At 42.0% G+C, this 19,578-nt stretch overlaps 1 protein-coding gene across 19 annotated transcripts in view; it reads right to left on the bottom strand.

Annotated features, from left to right (window-relative positions):
- The window catches only part of LOC140728981 (microtubule-associated serine/threonine-protein kinase 4-like), a 394,808-nt gene that overhangs the window by 61,464 nt on the left and 313,766 nt on the right, over positions 1 to 19,578 (bottom strand). For all 19 annotated transcript variants that reach the window (XM_073048171.1, XM_073048182.1, XM_073048173.1 and 16 more), the window contains 2 exons: positions 11,007 to 11,082; positions 9,855 to 10,064 (listed from right to left, as the gene is read on the bottom strand). In XM_073048171.1, coding sequence (XP_072904272.1) covers positions 9,855 to 10,064; positions 11,007 to 11,082 — 286 coding nt within the window. The remainder of the gene's footprint in view (positions 1 to 9,854; positions 10,065 to 11,006; positions 11,083 to 19,578) is intronic.

Genomic DNA, 19,578 nt, shown 5'->3' with positions numbered 1-19,578 from the left:
GTCCAGTGGTACGGGTAGTCGTCACAAACAGGGGTCTTATTTTGTTGCAGTGGATAACCACAACTGATTCTGTGCCTTACCATGTCCTTTGTTCTCCATGGAGGATTGCAGAACCTCCTGCTTGGCCATTGGATCTCACTGCCGATCTCATTTGCGCAGTCCACCAGAACCAACTTCACATGCTAGGACAGGGGTATTTCACCAGGGTATGAGGCCTGTCAGCTACGCTCACTTGATTTAGCCCACCTGTCGAAGTGGTGTGGCCGCTGTTACATGCAATTACTTGGAGCCCCAGGTGGGAGCTTGAGTGTCCGGTGGGGACCAGAGATGAGTGACTTACCCCAGAATGGACACGTCAAGCCCTTTCACCAGACAAGCTACTCCTCCTTGGACACCCGGCGTACAGCAGTGTACACAGGATGAGTTAGTGTGTTGATAAGTATTGGGAACTAATACACAGTCCTCTAGTAGCATTGATAGTGTTCTAATTTGTTCTGTATTTCACTCTTCTTCCTCAGAAAGCTGAAACAGGCCAAACTCCCACAAAAGCTGTTGCTTAACTTCTACAGGAGCACAACTGAAACCATCCTGACCAACAGCGCCACAGTGTGGTATGCCAGCTGCACATCCGCTGAGCGACAAGACCTGCATCGCGTGGTGAAGGCGGCCCAGCGAATTGTCGGGATGGAGCTCCCAGGACTGGACACCATCTATTCCAGCAGACTCAGGAGGAAAGCAATCAGCATAACCAGAGACACCACACACCCCAGCCACTCCCTGTTTGACCCACTGCCGTCCAGCAAAAGGTTCAGGACACTAAAAGCCAGAACAAATAGACTGAGGAACAGCTTCTACCCCAGAGCTGTGGCCTCCATCACACCACTCCCACAGAACAATGACTGAAACTGTGAGCACACAGAAGGACTCAAATACTTGCACTAACGGCATTTGGTGCATTACTGTGATATTCTGGTGCTGCTGCAATTTATTTTCTGCTACTTATCTATTTAATACTATTTTTCTATTACTGTCTTGTTTTTATCTACCGCTTTGTTTAATTGCCTGAGAGGAAGCCAAACAGAATTTCATTCTACCTATGTATAATGACAATAAAGATCATTCATTCATTCATTCATTTAAATACATAATTTGTTACTCAGTTAAATGGTAGTTTCTCTTTTTTATACCTTTTTACCATTCCACGAAACTTTGGCTAATTGGGGCAGCCACTTAATTAGGCCAAAATGTACTGGTCCCAATGTGTCCCAATTAACCAGAATCACCCGTATTACTCATGAAGTAATGTGCACAGTCAGATCCTAAAACAACAATAATAGCCAGATATTTTGTTTCTGTGATAATGGTAGAGAGATAACTGTCAGGACATCCTCCCAACTCTTTCAACTATGCTACCTCCTACATCCAACTGACAGGGTAGACAGACCCTGAAAACTAAACCCTTTGTCTGCATCAGTCCCTACAGTGCCAGCCTCACCAAAATGCTCAAAGTTTCTATAGTAGGTCTCAACTTATTGCCTCAAGAATTTCCACTGAAAAAATGATGTTATTTAAACTTGTTTTAACCCACCCTCCCTTTTAGCTATTTCAACATAGTATATTCAAAATGATGGTTGAGAAATAAGCAATTTAGCTCACCAAGACCATTTTGACTGAGAAAGATCTACTCGGGTTAATTCCACTCCAGCTCTCTATTCAGAGTCCACATGTCGTGGCAGCGGTGTTCATCTAACCTTCCAACATTGTTTCAAGGATGCAGCAATCTTACATTTATCCTCATCTCCACTCGAATTCTTTCACTAAAATCTCAACTCTGTGCCCTCTCAGTACTGCTAAGGGGAATATACTATTTCTTTCACTTCACCATCATCTTACACAGCTCTTTCAATCTCCATTCAACTCCCTTAATGTCGACCAGTGACTTTTGTCAGCAACAAAGTGAGCTCCAACATCACCAAGGGGAAGATTTTCCCTCAACTCGCTGTCAGAATCTGGTATCATAACGAGAAACAGCACAGAAACAACCAGTTCAACCTACCAAGCACCCACTAACCCATTTCATTCTCTGCAGCCTCCCATCAGCTCCCCCGATTCTTAAACACCAAGGGCAATTTATATCAGCCAGTTAACCTACCAACCAATCGAGAACCCTCTATGGAGGAAGCAGATGCCAAGAAAAATTTCAAATCAAGTTGGATGGGGTGCAACTGAGGAACTTATAGGATCGTGAGAGTATGCATGAACATTCCTTGAAAGGGTCTGTCAAACCAAATGGCCTTTGCAGATTCAGCAAAGCCACAAACACATCCCTTAGATTCTGTAACATATTGGGGGTAATGGTGGGTGAGAAAATAGCTTCAAATTTAAATAAAATAGCACTTTAAGCCTCAACCTCATTCCCATTTTGCGTAAGGAGTTCTGTCCTTTCTGGCTATTACAACAGAATTGCCCCATGGAGACTGGAGCCTTGCATTTAAGCTCTTTTTTTCCCAAATAGCACAGTGTACTACTAAACAATAGGGATTACTGCAGACCTAGCTGTTTACCTTCCTCTTCATGCCTCTGTTGTGCTTTCTTCTGCAATTTATCATAGTAAAATTATGCAATTCTTATTTACCGAGAAGATTGAGAACTAAAATAGTTGTTTAAAAAAAACTGCCATCAGCGGGAATGGATTACACAGATAGTTTCTGAAGAAGTCAGAACTTAAGTCACTGTCTCTTTAAAGCCTGTATCGTAGGATCAATGAGAATATTGCAAACTGCCTACTTTGGTGACAGTTTCTGTTACAGTGGGTCTCTATTTCTTACTCTTGTCATCTCTGCGGTGCCTCAGGCTGTTGACAACACTGAAGAGTTTTCAGCAATGCGGTATAATTTATACAAGTAGACGTGCATTTATCTATGCTGCAGTACATCTTGCCTATAGATGTGCAATGTCAAGCTAAAGCTGCTTTTTATACTGATCTCCGCCATAGATTCTGTGATGCCGAGCTCTGTGTTGCCATTAGCAACATGATAAATTGTCACACTAAAATGCGAAATTCTGGAACTACTCAGCAGATTAAGGAGTATTTGTGGAGAGACAGTAAATATATTGGATCACGACCTTTCATCACATACCAATTAACTGTGTTCCTCTCTCCATAGCTGCTGCCTGACCCAATATTTGAAGCATTTCTATATATGCTTCCAACTCTAGCATTTTCAGTACCTTAACTCTGTACAATCAGATTTTTTTTAAAGCCTGAAGAACAATTCTGAATACCAGTCATACTGATAATCCTCAAGAGCAATATATGTTGCGTCACTGTCTGGTATGGGGGTGGGGGGCACTACAGCACAGGACTGAAAGACACTGCAGAGGGTTGCAAATCTAGTTAGCTCCATCTTGGGTACTAGCCTACAAAGTACCCAAGACATCTTCAAGGAGTGGTGTCACAGGAAGGCAGTGTCCATTAGTAAGGACCTCCAGCACCCAGGGCATGCCCTTTTCTCACTGTCACCATCAGGAAAGAGGTACAGAAGCCTGAAGGCACACACTCAGCGATTCAGGAACAGCTTCTTCTCCTCTGCCATCTGATCCCTAAATGGACATTGAACCCTTGAACAGTACTTCACTTTTTTAATATATTTCTGTGTTTTAATCTATTCAATATATGTATACTGTGATTGATTTACTTATTTATTTAATATTACTTTTTTCTTCTTCTATAAATTAACAAACTTCACGACACATGCCAGTGATAATAAACTTGATTCTGATTCTCTGCTGCTGAGCAGGAGATTGTCTGGGTTATTAGGGAGTAAACTGAGCTGCATAAAGAGTAAGAGAGAGGTGAGAGTGGATATCGGACTGCTGAAAAATTATGTACAAAATTAATTGATATTTTGCATCAGTCTTCACTCTAGAAGACACTAGCAGTATGCCAGAAATTTGAGTGTTTCGTGGAGCAGAAGTGAGTGTAATTGCTATTACAAAGGAAAAGCTGGGAGCCCACAGAAGGACCTCAACACATTGAGGGAATGGGCAAAGAAGTGGCAGATGGAATCTAGTGTAGGGAAGTATATGGTCATGCACTTTGGTGAAGGAATAAAGGCAGGGACTGTTTTCTAAAAAGGGAGAAAATTCAAAAGTCAGAGATGCAAAGGCACTTGGGAGACCTTGTGCAGGCTTTGCGAAAGGTTAACTTGCAGGTTGAGTCAGTGGTAATGAAGGCAAATGCAATGTTAGCATATATTTCAAGAGGGATATAATATAAGAGGAAGGATGTAATGCTAAAGCTTTGTACAGTATTGGTCAGAGAGCACTTGAAGTATTGTGAGCCGTTTCAGACCCTTAGAAAAAATGTGCTGGCTTTGGAGAAGGCCCAGAGGAGGTTCATGAGAATAATTCTGCGAATGAGAGGGTTAACATATGAGGATGGATCCGGGAATGAGGATGGATCCGGGAATGTACTCAGTGGAGTGTTGAAGAACGAGGAGAAATCTCATTGAAATGTTAAAATGTCTAGACAGAGTGGATGTGGAGAGGCATTTCCTAAAGTGGGTGAATTTGGGACCAGAAAGCACAGCCCCAGAATGGAGAGACATCCAATCAGAACAGAGACATGATGGAATTTCTTAAGCCAGAGGTAGTGAATCTGTGCAATTCATTGCCACAGATGGCTCTGGAGGCCAGCTTATTCAATATACTTAAAACAGAGTTCTAGTTAGTCAAATGTCAAAGGCAGGAGAATAGGGTTGAGAGGGATAATAAATCAGCCATGATGGAATGGTGGAGCAGACTCACTGGGCCATACGGCCTAATGTCTTATGGTCTTATTTGCTATTTTGGTGGGAGCATTACATCGCACAAATGACAAACATGTGACTACAAAACATAATGAGCTTGCAGTGGCCCAGTGGCTACAATATCATAGCTTTGCAGGACATGTAGGCAACAGCGAGTGCCAGAGTAAAACTGACTTTCTGCCATTTATAGCTATTTGTAAAAGAGGAGCCTATTTTCTTACTAAGTGGTAAAATTCCAAAGAAAGGCTGCTTTAGATTGAGGGAGAGCTAGAAATTATGGTACATTGCTTGTTTAGCCACAGGATGTTCAATTGAAATGCATTTACTGTATACAATGGTCTGCCGCTTAGAAACATAGAAAACCTACAGCACAATACAGGCCCTTTGGCCCACAAAGTTGTACCGAACATGTCCCTACCTTAGAAATTACTAGGCTTACCCACACCCCTCTATTTTTCTAAGCTCCATGTACCTATCCAAAAGTCTCTTAAAAGACCCTATTGTATACGCCTTCACCACCGTTGCCGGCAGCCCATTCCACGCACTCACCACTCTCTGAGTAATAAACTTACCCCTGACATCTCCTCTGTACCTACTCCCCAGCACCTTAAACCTGTGTCCTCTTGTGGCAACCAGTTCAGCCCTGGGAAACCCACACGATCAATGCCTCTCATCATCTTGTACACCTCTATCAGGTCACCTCTCATCCTCCTTCACTCCAATGAGAAAAGGCCGAGGATTATTAGAACAATTCTTAAAGAAAAAAAAATCTAATTCAGAAAATGGCCAGTATTTCCTTTGTTTATTTGGAACTCTATGCCGCTTAATTGGGACAGGAGATTGTTGCTGAATTTTTTAACTAGCATCAGTCACTTGAACACGTGTGGCCATTAGACACTACACCATGCTTACAGTGAACTGTTTTTAAAATGGTGTCAGTTGCATGTTTGTGTTCAAAAAGCAATGTTTTTTGTCACTAAGAGTTGGTAAGAAATAAGCAGTAAGACAACTTAGAATTGCTTTACCACCAAGCACATCTTTCCCTCCCCCCCCTTTCTGCTTTCCAAAGGGATCGCTCCCTACGCGACTCCCTTGTCCATTCGTTCCCCCCCATCCCTTCCCACCGATCTCCCTCCTGGCACTTATCCTTGTAAACGGAACAAGTGCTACACCTGCCCTTACACTTCCTCCCTCACCACCATTCAGGGCCCCTGACAGTCTTTCCAGGTGAGGCGACACTGCACCTGTGAGTCGGCTGGGGTGATATACTGCGTCCGGTGCTCCCGGTGTGGCCTTCTATGTATTGGTGAGACCCGACGCAGACTGGGAGACCGTTTCGCTGAACACCTACGCTCTGGCCGCCAGAGAAAGCAGGATCTCCCAGTGGCCGCACATTATAATTCAACGTCCCATTCTCATTCTGATATGTCTATCCATGGCCTCCTCTACTGTCAAGATGAAGCTATGCTCAGGTTGGAGGAGCAACACCTTATATTCCATCTGGGTAGCCTCCAACCTGATGACATGAACATTGATTTCTCTAACGCCCCTCCTCCCCTTCTTACCCCATCCCTTATTTATTTATTTATCCCCCCTCCTTTTATTTCTCTCTGCCCGTCTCATAATCACTCTTTGCCTGTTTTCCATCTCCCTCTGGTGCTCCCCTCCCCTCTTCTTTCTCCCTAGGCTTCCCGTTCCCATGATACCTTCCCTTCTCCAGCTCTGTATTCCTTTTGCCAATCACTTTTCCAGCTCTTAGCTTTATCCCCCCCCCCCTCCTGTCTTCTCCTATCATTTTGGATTTCCCCCTCCCCCTCTCAAATCTCTTACTATCTTTTCTTTCAGTTAGTCCTGACGAAGGGTCTTGGCCTGAAACGTCGACTGTGCTTCCTCCTATAGATGCTGCCTGGCCTGCTGCGTTCCACCGGCATTTTGTGTGTGTTGCTTGAATTTCCAGCATCTGCAGATCTCCTCGTGATTGCTTTACTGACTGCGGCTTCAAGCATTTATGGTTGGAGATGCCAGAAATGGTCAGGAGTGAAAATGAAATGATTTCATTTCTTCAGCTAGTTGGGAACAATGAAGGATTTGAAGGGATCAACAACCATGCTAATTGTTACAAAGAAAATGAAAATTTGGAGGATGCAATCATCAAAAGCATTGTGTGAAAGTAGTCCATATTCTGCATCAGGGTCTGTACTAATTTTATTCATTTACAGTTGATCAAAAGAACACCGTAGCAGGTTGGTTGCTCATCACTGGGCAGGACAGTTTTTCAAGCAGAAAAGTCAATGCTCTGGGAAAGTTCCACTCTCTCGACCAGATCCAGTGGTACTGATAGTCATCAGAAACTGGGGTCTTCCTTTGTCGCAGTGGATACCCATGACTTCTCCTGTGCCTCATCGTGCCCTTCAGCCCTGCTGTTGAAGTGGTGAGTGGGGTGTGGTCGCTGTCGCATTCAAACATCTACCTGGATTTCAGGTGAGAGCCAAGAGTCTGGTGGGGACCAAAGGTGTGTGAACTTCCCCAGAATGGACATGACAAACCTCTTCACCAGACACGCTCTCCCTCCCCAGAGACTTCCAATACACTGCAACGTACACTGGATGAATTCCTCCATTGATAACTATTAGGAACCAATATAATGTTTCATAGCACTGTAGTAGCAATGGCAGTGCTCTAATTTGTTCTGTATCTCTTTTAAATACACAATTTGTTACTCAGATATTGATAGTTCTGTCTTTGTAACTTTTTTGCTAAATGCACGAAACTTCAGCTAATTGGTGCAGCTGTTTAATTGGGCCAAGACGTACTGGTCTTGATGTGTCCCAATTAACTTGAATCCTTTGTATATGTGAATTGACTGAAATAAGAGGATCTCTTCGACTTTTGCAAGGGGCAGAACCATCTTTTGAGGATCAAGTGACATCAACTGACTAGCATCAATGGGCAGAAAGGGGAGCAGACTGAAATTCAAGATGTGTTGGAAAGGCCATTTTTATTTAGAGTGCATGTTGTTTGGATTGGGTGGCTTCCTTCCCAAGTTGCTAAGGGAATTGGGGAACAGGGGGTGCAGATCCCAAAACAGCTTATCATAATCTTTCACCCTTCCCTGGATGCACAAAAAAATGCCACAGGATTTGACAGAGGAAGTAGACAGGCTGAAATGGAACTGACAGACAAAAACAAAGAAGAGTAATCTTTAAGGAAGCTATATTGAGTGGAACTGATGGGGACAATGGACTTTTTGTTCTGAGAGTTTTCTGTGCTTGAGGTATGGGTTAGATACACTTCAACAAAAAGGAATGAGTTAGAGAATTTGATGAAAGAAAAAGATGGCAATCTGATGCATGTTTTACTGGCATGTAAGCTATAAATGAGGCCAAGATCTTAGTGGAGAACTATTAGGGGCAAGAGAGATGATACATGTCAAGCCAAAGCTTGAATACTTAACAAATACTGTATAGTGATGTTTCCCAAGAAGGTGTTGACAAAGTATTGGTAGAAACTGAAAAAATGAGGTAATGGATGAGATTCAAAAGCAGGCAAAATGATTGGAAAGTCTAGCAATGTTTACAGTCGATGCTGCTGTTTGCTTTCATCCCAAATTGCTAAGTGGGGGTGGAGATAGCAGAAGAATTGGTCATAATCTTCCAATCTTCCCAGAATAATTCAGAGGTGCCACAGAATTGTAAAGTGGCAAATGTGCCATCCTTGTTTATGAAATGGTGCAAGGATATTCCCAGTTACAATTGGCTAGTCAATTTAATATCAGTGATGAATAAGATATGAGAAACAATATTCTGGAAAATTATCTTCAAGGAAAAAAATTAACAGATAATTGGAGGGGGTTCAGCTAATTAAGGGAAGCTGGCATAGATCAGAAAAAATGTTTGACTAAACTAGTACAGTAACGTCTTTTGATAAAGTAACAAGCAGGTTGATGAAGGAAATGCAGTGGATCTTACCTATATGCATTTTAACAGAGCATATGAAATAGCATAAATACTGTGCAAAAAGTTATTTAACAAAATTGGAGAGTCAGTGTCAGCTTGAACAAGGCAAAGTATACCCTGTCTAGTTCTGGTCACCAATGAAGATACAAAGGTAGATTGCAGAGAAATGAACAAGAAAGGCTCCAGGAATGAGGTATTTCAGCCTCAGTAGGTTGGAGAAACTGGGCTATTCTCTTGAAATGCAGAATGCAACCCAAGCTGGAAAGGTAACTTTACAGGGATCAAGCAAGAACAGAACTGGCCTCAGCTATGATACCTGTTCTCAAAGATATAATCTATCCACTTAATCGAAATGCATTTGTCTACTGCTCTAGTTAATAGACCCACAATAATGCAAAAAAAAAATCAGTGTTTTTTTAAAAATGAAGTTAAGTTTTCAAAATGACTTGAACCAAAATTTTGAGTTGCATCTGGGGCACAACTGACATGGCATTTGTAATCATTAGAAGGGCAAAGGAAGATGTACAGAAGATATTAACTGTATCTATAGATGGCACAGTAACTTAGCAGTTAGCTCAAAGCTTTAGAACACTGGCTGTAAAATCAATTGTGATTGAATCCTGCCAGTCTGTAAGGAGTCTCTATGTTAACACTTGGCTTTCCTCCGACTGCTTCAGTTTCCTCCCATATTTCAACGTCATAGAAGATAGGGTTAGTTAGTTCTGGACATGCTATGTTGGTGCTGAAGCATGGTGACATTTGTGGGCTGAAATCCTTGCTGATTTGATTTGACACAAATGACATACTTCACCACATGCTTTGATGTACATGTGAAAAATAAAGCAAATCTAATCTACCTAACTAGTAGGGCACTGGTAGGCTTCAATGTGTGCAGACCTCACTACTTCAATGCAAAACCTCTCCCTGTTATCAAAATCTAACTGCATTTTATCTTCAGGTTTATGGGTTTTTTTTTGTTGTATATTAAGCAGCTGAAAATGACCTCATATGTACAACTGAACAGTATTATTAGTTTTCCACCCAGAAACCCAACTGCCAAAAAAAAACCCCAACTTGAAATACCTACTTCCTGTAACAACTTTTCTAATTTTTCCTGCAATTCGAAGAAGTATCTAGAAGTGATGTGGCCCAGCCGGGACTTATCCAGGCAATCTCGTGCCAGTTCAATGATCTGATGATGAGCAAAGCTGAGGACTCCATCTGCCAGTGGAAGAACGTTGTCAGGAGAATAGCTCGTGATAATATCCTGCAGCCTCTCTTCCATCTGGGCTGTGGCCTGAGGAACCAAACAACTTGGTTAATGTGCTAAATACAAAATAAACCATACAAGACCTTCAAAAAAATACCTGCATATCAGATGAAAAATTTACAAGTACAGATTCTTAGTGATATTAGCACATGGAAGGCATTTCTGGTCTTCCCATTTGAGAAGACACTGTTGATTATTTTTATAATGAATACAGAGATAACAGGCTTACAGAAATAAAACCTCAAGTAACCAACCTGATTATTCGGGAATGGGCTATTTTTTTTTGGCTTAAACTTAATGCCAATTTTACTGACAATAGCTTGCAGTGTTCCACCACAACAGCCTCAATGACTCCTTCTATTACAGTCTCAAAATGCAGCTCAGCAAAATTTCCACAAGAATATCATGGAATAAAACATATTAATTATGAGTTTGAAAATATGCATGCAATCTGCATCCAGCAGCACCAATGTTCCTTTAAAAAGGCAACCAACAAATTGTTTGAAATTGATGGTCTAATTTGACCCTATGCATTGTTATACATAGATAATTAAAAGTAAAGGAATAAGGTGGCTGGAAATTCAGGAAGGAGATACTTATACTCACGATTTGGTGAAATGCCACACAAATAGGATCTGCTCTTCCATTTAACCCGTGCTCTTTCATGTCAATTTCATTTATAAAACAACCAACTTGCCACTACTATGAGTGATCCAGACTATTCCCTCTTTGCAATTCTGAAGAGGGGAAAAGCTTATGATTTAAACCTTTAACCACAAGGCTTCTGCAGGCTGTTTTACATAGGACATTTGATGTTGCTCCTCTGGATTTTCATCAACTTCAAAGTTTTCTTTAAACCAATAAAAACAATCCAGATATGGAGAATTGATCCCAGAAAAGAATTTTTGACATTTTTTTTTAAATCATCAAACCAAAATAGCAGCTGCAGAATAAAAACACAATAATTACCTTTGGAAATCGCTCTTTGTAGACATGGTTCATCATGATAATTTCATTATCAAAGCAGGCTGGAGAACGTCCAGGGCTGCAAATGAGCAAGCAACGTTTTAGAAGCTTTGGGCACCTTATTCACTACAAGGTTTAATAATTGTTCTCCTGGGGTTCCACACGATAACTAACAAAAATGGCTGGTATTTATATCATTCTATTTCACAGGTGTTACCCTTCAAGATCATAAAAAAAAAATCAGAAAACCTACAGACTTTCTGAAACCAACAACAAATGAGGTAGAAATTGATCGTTTGAAGTAAATTGAACCAAATATTGGAAGCGAAATACAATGTACAGCTGCTATCTGGTCCCTGCAATCAAGGATGAATTTCCATTCCATTATTCTCACAAAGGTGGCCTCTTTCAAAGTACATTTTGTATCGTTTTGCTGTTGCAATGGGTTGTTTATATTTCTCTTAAGCAGAACTATTTGAAGTACCTTAAAGAAGTTCTTTATTAAAGAACCTTTATTTTCCATTATTTAATTGTCAGTACAATTCTACACACTCCAATATGAGAGGACTACTTGGAGAAAATATAGCTGGAGCATTAATTATAACAAGAATATTAACATGAATCCTTTGAAAGTCTTTCCTAGATCATAAATAACAGGCCTTCATACCAAGTGGCACTTAAAAAATAATTGTTAATACCAAGTATTATACATACACAAATCCAGAATATTTTTCTCAAGTATAAGCAGAATTTACTTCCAAAAAGACAATAACCGATACCTTTATTAATAGAAATCTGAAAATAGACACTGATTTCAAGCTATTTTTGCACACATCTTCTTGAAGTTCCATCTGTTCACTAAATATACCTCCAATTCTGTTAATATCTTTAGATGCAGTCTAGACAAGGTCTGAGAGTGATCTGTTCTGTGCTAAACAAACGATGATGCTTTGGTCCCATCAGTGCCACATGGAGCAACTGACGACAAAAGTACCTGAATGCTTGAACTGCGATTTCCTATTGATTTTGCTGTTGCATCAATGCGTTTCAGCACAGAACCAAAGAATTTTAAGGGCAAAGTACACGCAGCACAAGTTTCCGTGATTGCCTGCACAAACTAAACTCTTGAAGCAGGTCCATCTCATAAACTGGTTAGTCAAACATGGTGGGGGGGGGGGGGGGGTTGCACAAAGTTAACTCATTTACAGACCTCCAAAGAGACATCAGAAATGAAAGACAATCTTCTGGATGAAAGGACACCAATACGAGGGTGTTTTAATTGATTTTTAATATTTGGATTGTGTATGTGTTACTCTAACTGTGATTAAAATGTCTATTTTTTTAAATAAGCCTGTTTAAGCTGTAAAGTTCAAAAGTTCGAAGCAGATTTATCATCAACATACTTATATACAACCCTGAGATTTATTTGCTTGTGGGCACAGTCAAATCCGTAAGAGAGTAACAACCATGAATCAAGCAATGAAAGACGGCACCAACATTTGAGCTCTGACCAGCGACCAATCCACACATCAGAGGTTTAAGAGGAGGGGGTTTCACTCAGGTCCACTGACCGAGTAGAAGGCAGCAGCAGAGGATGGCGGCAGTTTACTTGTGCTCTGACCAAGAGCCAAATGGCATTTGGGATTGATTAGCAAGAGCAAATTTAAAAAAGGCAGGGGCAAGCGCAGTGGCCATCGGCTGAGTGGACAAAGTTAGAGTGGTGATCTTGAGTCTTTACCTCTTTGATGCTTCAGTCAGAGAAAGTAACAAAAAGAGAAACTCTGAGTAAACTACATCAGCTCAGTTAGGACAGTAGAGATGTCAGACAGGATAGTGGAATGCTCCTCTTGCGGGATGTGGGAAGGCAGGGAGACCTCCGGTGTCTCTGACAACGACACTGTGAGAAGTGCATCCAGCTGCAGCTTCTAATACTCCGCATTAAGGAGTTGGAGCTGGAACTGGATGAACTCCGGATCATTTGGGAGGCTTAGGGTGATAGGACACACAGAGACACAGGAAACTGGGTGGCAGTCAGGAAGGGGAAAGGGATTAAGGAACCAGTGCAGGGCAACCCTGTGGCCATCTCCTCAACAACAGGTGCATCACTTTGAATACTGTTGGGGGGGCTGCGGGCTTGACCTAACAGGAAAGTTACAGCAGTGGGTCTCTGACACAGAGTCTGCCTCTATGACTCAGAAGGGAAGGGGGTGGGGACTTCCGGTAAGATGGCGATTGCTTAGCTGCTCCGAACTTTTGTTCCGTTACTGTCGCTACCTTTGCACTAAATGTCTCCATTTTATAAAGCTTAGTTAGGAATTATTTCGGTATCTCTTACTTGCCTGTGAATATATCTAACTTACAATGTCTAGCAAGAGTTCTAAATCCGGGAGAAAAGAAACTACGACTTCGTCGGACGTGACGATGGAGGCGCTTGAAAAGCTCCGAGATGAAATCTTAAAGGAAATTAAAACCGCTTTCAAACAGTTAGAAGAGAAACTGGATCGGATCAACGATAAAGTGGACAAACATGCTGAACACTTATCTCGCATCGATTCGACTTCTGAAGCTTTAGAAAGTCGGGTTCGATACTTGGAGACTCTCTGTTCCAGCTTAGAGGAAAAATCTAATAAACTTCTTTCCAAAATGGTGGATCTCGAAAATCGCAGCAGACGCTGCAACATCAGAATTCTGGGATTACCAGAGGCAACTGAGAAGGGGTCAACCGTGAAGTTTTTCGCTGAGTTTCTCTGTGAGATATTCGGGAAGGATCTGCTTCCAAACCCGCCCGAGCTCGAACGGGCACACAGAGTTAACGTCCCTCCCAGAATTCTGGGATCCCGTCCACGACCAGTAGTCTTGTGTTTCCATCAATACCAGGTAAAACACAGTCTGATTGTGGAGGCACATCGCAGAGGCTCTTTTTCTTTCAAGGATACAACCATTCGCTTTGTGGAAGATTTTGCACCCCAGACCATAAAGATGCGCGCTGAGTAATGAAAGTGCTTTTTGATCGTGGTTTCAAACCTTCCTTTCGTAATCTTGCTGACCTAAGAATCAAGTTTAATACCGGGGAATTCAAGTGGTTCAAATCAGCGAGGGAAGCTGAAGCGTTTGTGGCAAGTCTTCCGGCTATCCAGTCATCTTCGGAATCTGATCGGGCCTCCTAAAATGGTGGATAAGTACTCCTCGTAGTAAAATTACTTTCTCTGGACTCGGAATTCACTTGAATCACTCAGACATTATTCACTGAAACTCTAAAGGCTGTTGACAATCTCTCCCGGGATTTGGTGTGTGTGTAATCTATTTTTACCTCGGTATAACTTTACCTACAGAGTTCTACAACTAATTCTAACTTGTTTTGGAGGTTTGAAGTCTTTAGTGAAGGCCTCCCTGTTTGTCGGTTCACAGTTCAACTGCTGATTTATTTTTCCTCTGTTTTAAATATTTATTTATTTTATCTCTTTCTTTTCTTCACCCCCTTTTTTTTCCATTCTCTGATTTTTTTTTCTCCCTTCTCGGTAAACGGTTGATAAATACTCGTCTTGAATTTATAATTTTCCCCTTCCTCTTTTTTCTTTTTCCTTCTTACCTTTTTTTTTCCCCTTCTCTTACTTTATTCTTCTATAATATTTCGCGGGTAGGTTAGTTTTGGTTTTCTTCCGATTTTCTCTGTATTAAGTTGTATATCTCGGCAGAAGGTGTTCTAATCTGTAGTTATGTTTTCTAGTGCATAAACTAGTTACTGTTTGTTATAGCATTTATACGGAACTGCTGTCAATGACACAGATCTGGAAGTTGTATTTGGGTTAATTTTTTTGGTAGAGCTAGCTACTTGTTTTGGTAGCCGTCTAGTTCTGGGTTGTGTGGGTGGGATGGGTTTTCCAGTTCCAATATTTCTTTATTGTTTAGGACATGTTTATATTTTGACCTTACAAATCTATGTTTACATCTCTGCTCCCAGACTGCTATTGTACCGCTTGATTTTTTATATGCCTGCTGCCTTTTATGCATCAGTAATTGATAATGGCTAGTGCACTTAAATTTGTGAGCTGGAATGTAAAGGGACTGAACCACCCTGTTAAAAGGAGGAAGGTATTTTCACATATTAAACAACTCAAAGCTGACATTGCTTTCCTCCAAGAAACTCATATTCGTTGTTTTGATAACTCCCGGCTTCTGTCCAAGTGGGCGGGTCAGCATTTTCATTCCATATGTACTGGCTCTGTCCTAGCTCGGAGAAATTCTGGAAAGATGTCTTCACTACACTATCGGGTATTCTGAATCAGCACCTAGAACCTAACCCCTTAATTGCACTGTTCGGTTTTTGGGGCGAGACAGATTTATGTCTGGGTCCGACCAAATGCCGAATACTATCCTTTACCTCTCTCCTGGCGAGACGCTTGATCCTCCTTAGATGGAGAGATGTTGCCCCGCCCACTCATGCGCAATGGCTTAACGACATTATGGCCTGCTTGGACCTCGAAAAAATTCATTATTCAGTTCTCAATTCGGATTTAAAGTTCCATAAGGTCTGGGGGCCTTTTATCGAGTACTTTCATAACCTTCCTCTTGACTAGGGTTTTTTTTCTTTTCGGTCCCTTGCTTTCAGCTCCTTTTTTTTTTCTGGTAGTAGGCATTATTATCCTCTGTTGCTAAGTGTATTCACAGTCTGGGAGTTTGACTGTCCGGACTTATACTCTCTATATTGTGTGGTGGTTGGTCTGGAATTGTTGTTTTTTTTCTTGTGTTGTGGGGTTTGGGGAGGACACTAAGCTCACTTGTCTTTAATTTAGGTGCTTTTTTGTTAAATTCTGTTCCTTTGTAGCATATTGTTATTGTATGCTTAACCTTGCTCTGTATTAGTGCTCCTCACTGGGATTTGGGGTTTTTAATTTTGTAAAATGTTTTGAAAAACTAATTTAAAAAAATTTAAAAAAAGGGAAGGGGGTGGGGAGAAGATGTGCACTGTGGTAATAGGGGACTTTTAGGGTTTCTGTGGGGGAGTACAAGATTCCTGGATGGTATGCTGTCTCCTGGGTGCCAGGGTCTGAGACACCTCAGATCAAGTCCTTAAGTGGGAGGGTGAACAGAGAGAGGTCACGGTCCTTGTAGGTACCAATGACAAAGGTAGGACATACGATAATGTTCTACAGAGGGAGTTCAGGAAGTTAGGTGCTAAGTTAAAGGGCAGGACCTCCAAGGTAGTGAGCTCAGGAATGCTGCCTGTGACACGTGCTGGTGAGGTCAGAACTAGTTAGATTTTACACTTTAACACTTGCCTAAGGAGCTGGTGCAGGAGGGAGGGGCTTAAGATTTTTGGATCATTAGTCTCTCTTCCAGGGAAAGCGGTACCTGTACAGAAGGGACAGTCTGCACTTGAACTGGAGGGGGACTGATATCCCAGCAGGAAGGTCAGTGGGATTTAAACTAGAATTGGGGGGGGGGGGGGGGGGATGAGAACCAGAGTGCTAGAACAGTTGTCGGGATGTTGTGGAGACAGATGTTGGTAAGACCTCAGACAAAGTCAGAAATCAAAAGGTGGGACGAGGATCCTGAGCTGCGTAAATTTCAATGGAAGAAATATCGTAGAACAAGTGGATTAGCTCAGGCCATGGATCAACACCTGGAATTATGACATTATAGCCATTAGTGAAACTTGGCTGCAGGAGGGGCAGGACTGGCAGCTCAGTATTCCAGGCTTCCATTGTTTTAGATGTGACAGAGTGGGAGGGATAAACGAGGAGGGGTGGCGTTACTGGTCAGGGAAAATGTCACAGCAGTGCTCAGTCAGGACAGACTGGAGAGCTCGACTAGTGAGGTGTCATGGGTGGAACTGAGGAATAAGAAAGGTAAGACCACCTTAATGAAGCTATATTACAGACCACCCAAGAGTCCTCGGGAAAGTTTCCTTCAGCTGTACATAGAAGTCCCAATGACAGAGTGGGAATACAGGATATGCTATTAGAAAATGAGACAGGGCAAGTGACAGAAAATTGTGTAGGGGAACAAGAAGGCCATTAGTTTCAAAGTAGATACGCAAAAAGATAGGCTTGAACCGCGGGTTGAGAGTCTAAATTGGAGAAAGGCCAATTTTGATGGTGTCAGAAATGACCTGGCAAGTGTGGATTGGGACAGGCTGTTTTCTGTCGAAGATGTACTTAGTAAGTGGGAGGCCTTCAAAAACAAAATTCTGAGAGTGCAAAGCTTGTATGTGCCTGTCAGAATAAATGGTGAAGATAACAAATGTAGGAAACCTTTGTTTTCAAGAGAAATTAAGGCCCTGGTTAAGAGAAAAAAGGGGATACATTGAAGGTAGGAACAAATGAGGTGCTTATAGAGTATAAGAAATGCATGAAAACTTCAGAAAGAAACCAGGAAGGCTAAAAGAAGGCATGAAGTTGCTCCAGCAGGCAAGATGAAGGAGAATCCCAAGGGATTCTACAGATTTGTTAAGTGCAAAAGGATTGCAAGGGACAAAATTGGTCCTCTGGAAGACAGAATGGTAATCCAAGTGTGAAGCCAAAACAGATGAGGGAGATCTTAAATATTTTTTAATATGTGTATTTACTCAGGAGATGGACACAGAGCCTGTATAAGTGAGACAAAGCGGCATCAACTTCATGGACCCTGGGCAGATTACAGAGGAGGAGATGTTTGCTACCCTGAGGCAAATAAGGATGGTTAAATTCCCAGGACCTGACAAGGTGTTCCCGCAGACTCCAAGCGAGGCAAGTGCAGAAATTGCCAGAAATAGCCGTGATATTTAAATCATCCTTAGCAACAGGGGAGGTACCAGTGTATTGGAGGATAGCCAATGTTTTAAAAAGGCTCTAGACATAAACTAGGAAAATATAAGCCAGTGAGTCTGACGCCAGTTCTGGGAAAGTCTTGGGAAGGTATACTAAGGGAATCGGATAGATAAATATTTGGTTCGACATAGACTGATTAAGGATAGTTAGCACAGCTTCATGTGTGGTAGGTCATGTCTAACCAATCGTACAGAGTTTTAAGGAAGTTACCAGGCATATGGATGAAGTAAAGGCAGCGGACGTTGTCAATATAGTCTTTGGTAAGGCATTTAACAAGGTCCCACACAGGAGGCTGGTCAAGAAGCTTCAGTCGCTGGGAATTCAGGATGAGATTGGATTGGACATCAGCTTTTTGGGAGAAGCCAGAACCAATAGATGGTTGCCTCTCTGACTGGAGGCTGGTGACTAGTGGAGTGCCGCAGGGATCGGTGCCTAGTCTTTTGTTATTTATCATCTGTATCAATGATCTGGATGATAAAGAGGTTAAATGGATCAGCAAATTTGGAGATGACACCAGGATTGGGGACGTAATGGACAATGAGGAAGGCTATCATGGGTTGCAGAGGGATCTGCATCAGCTGGAAAACTGGGCTGAAAAATAGCAGGTGGAATTTAATGCAGACAAGTGCAAGGTTTTGCACGCCAGTAGGAGCAGCCAGGGTAGGTCTAACACAGTGAATGGTAGGGCACTGAGGAGTGTGGTAGGACAAAGGGATCTGGGAATACACATCCTTAATTCAGTGAAAATGGTGTTACAGGTTGATAGTGTCGTAAAGAACGATTTTGGCACAATGACCATCATGAATCAATGTACTGAGTACAGGAGATGGGATGTTATGTTGAAATTGGTGAGGCCTAATTTACAGCATTGTTCGAAGTTTTGGTCACCTCCCTACAGGAAAGGTATAAACAAGATTGAAAGAGTATGAAAGAATTTATAAGGATGTTGCTGGGTCTCTGGCGTCTGAGTTACAAGGAAAAATTGAATACATTAGGTCTGTATCCTTCAGAATGTAGAAGACTGAGAGATTTGACAGAGGTATACAAAATTATGAGAGGTATAGATAGGATAAATGGAAGCAGGCTTTTCCATGGGTTGGGTGCTGCTTTCTTGTGACAATGCTTCATGTGAATGTCCTCAATGGTAGGGAGGGCTTTACCCATGACGGACTGGGCCTTGTCCACTAATTTGCGTCATATTTTCTGTTCAAGGGCATTGTGTTTCCATACCAGGCTCCATGATGCATCTTTCGAAGATTGTCAAAAGTTTTAGGTATCGTGCCGAATCTTCACAAGCTCCTAAGGAAGTAGAGGCACTGCTGTGCTTTCTTCATAGATACACTTACGTGCTAGGCCCAGGACAGGTCCTCCAAAATGGTAACACCAAGAAATTTAAAGTTGCTGACCCTCTCCACCTCTGAACCTCCACTGAGGACTGGGTCATGGACCTCTGGTTTTCTCCTCCTAAAGTCAACAATCAGCTCCTTGGTCTCGCTGACACAGAGTGAGAGGTCGCTGCTGTGTCACCACTCAGCCAGATTTTCAATCTTCCTCCTATACGCTGATTTATTACCGCCTTTGATTTGGCCGACGACAGTGGTGTCGTCAGCAAACTTGAATCTGACATTGGAGCTGTGCTTGGCCACACAGTCATAAGTGTAAAGCGAGTAGAGGAAGGGGCTAAACACACAGCCTTGAGGTGCACCTGTGTTGATGGAGATCATAGAGAAGATGCTGTTGCCAATCTGAACTGACTGGGGTCTGCA

Source organism: Hemitrygon akajei, chromosome 6 (assembly GCF_048418815.1).
Source record: "Hemitrygon akajei chromosome 6, sHemAka1.3, whole genome shotgun sequence".
Classification (NCBI taxonomy): Eukaryota; Metazoa; Chordata; class Chondrichthyes; order Myliobatiformes; family Dasyatidae; genus Hemitrygon; species Hemitrygon akajei.
Note: the sequence above shows the minus strand (reverse complement) of the source record. Positions and strands in the feature narration are given on the sequence as shown.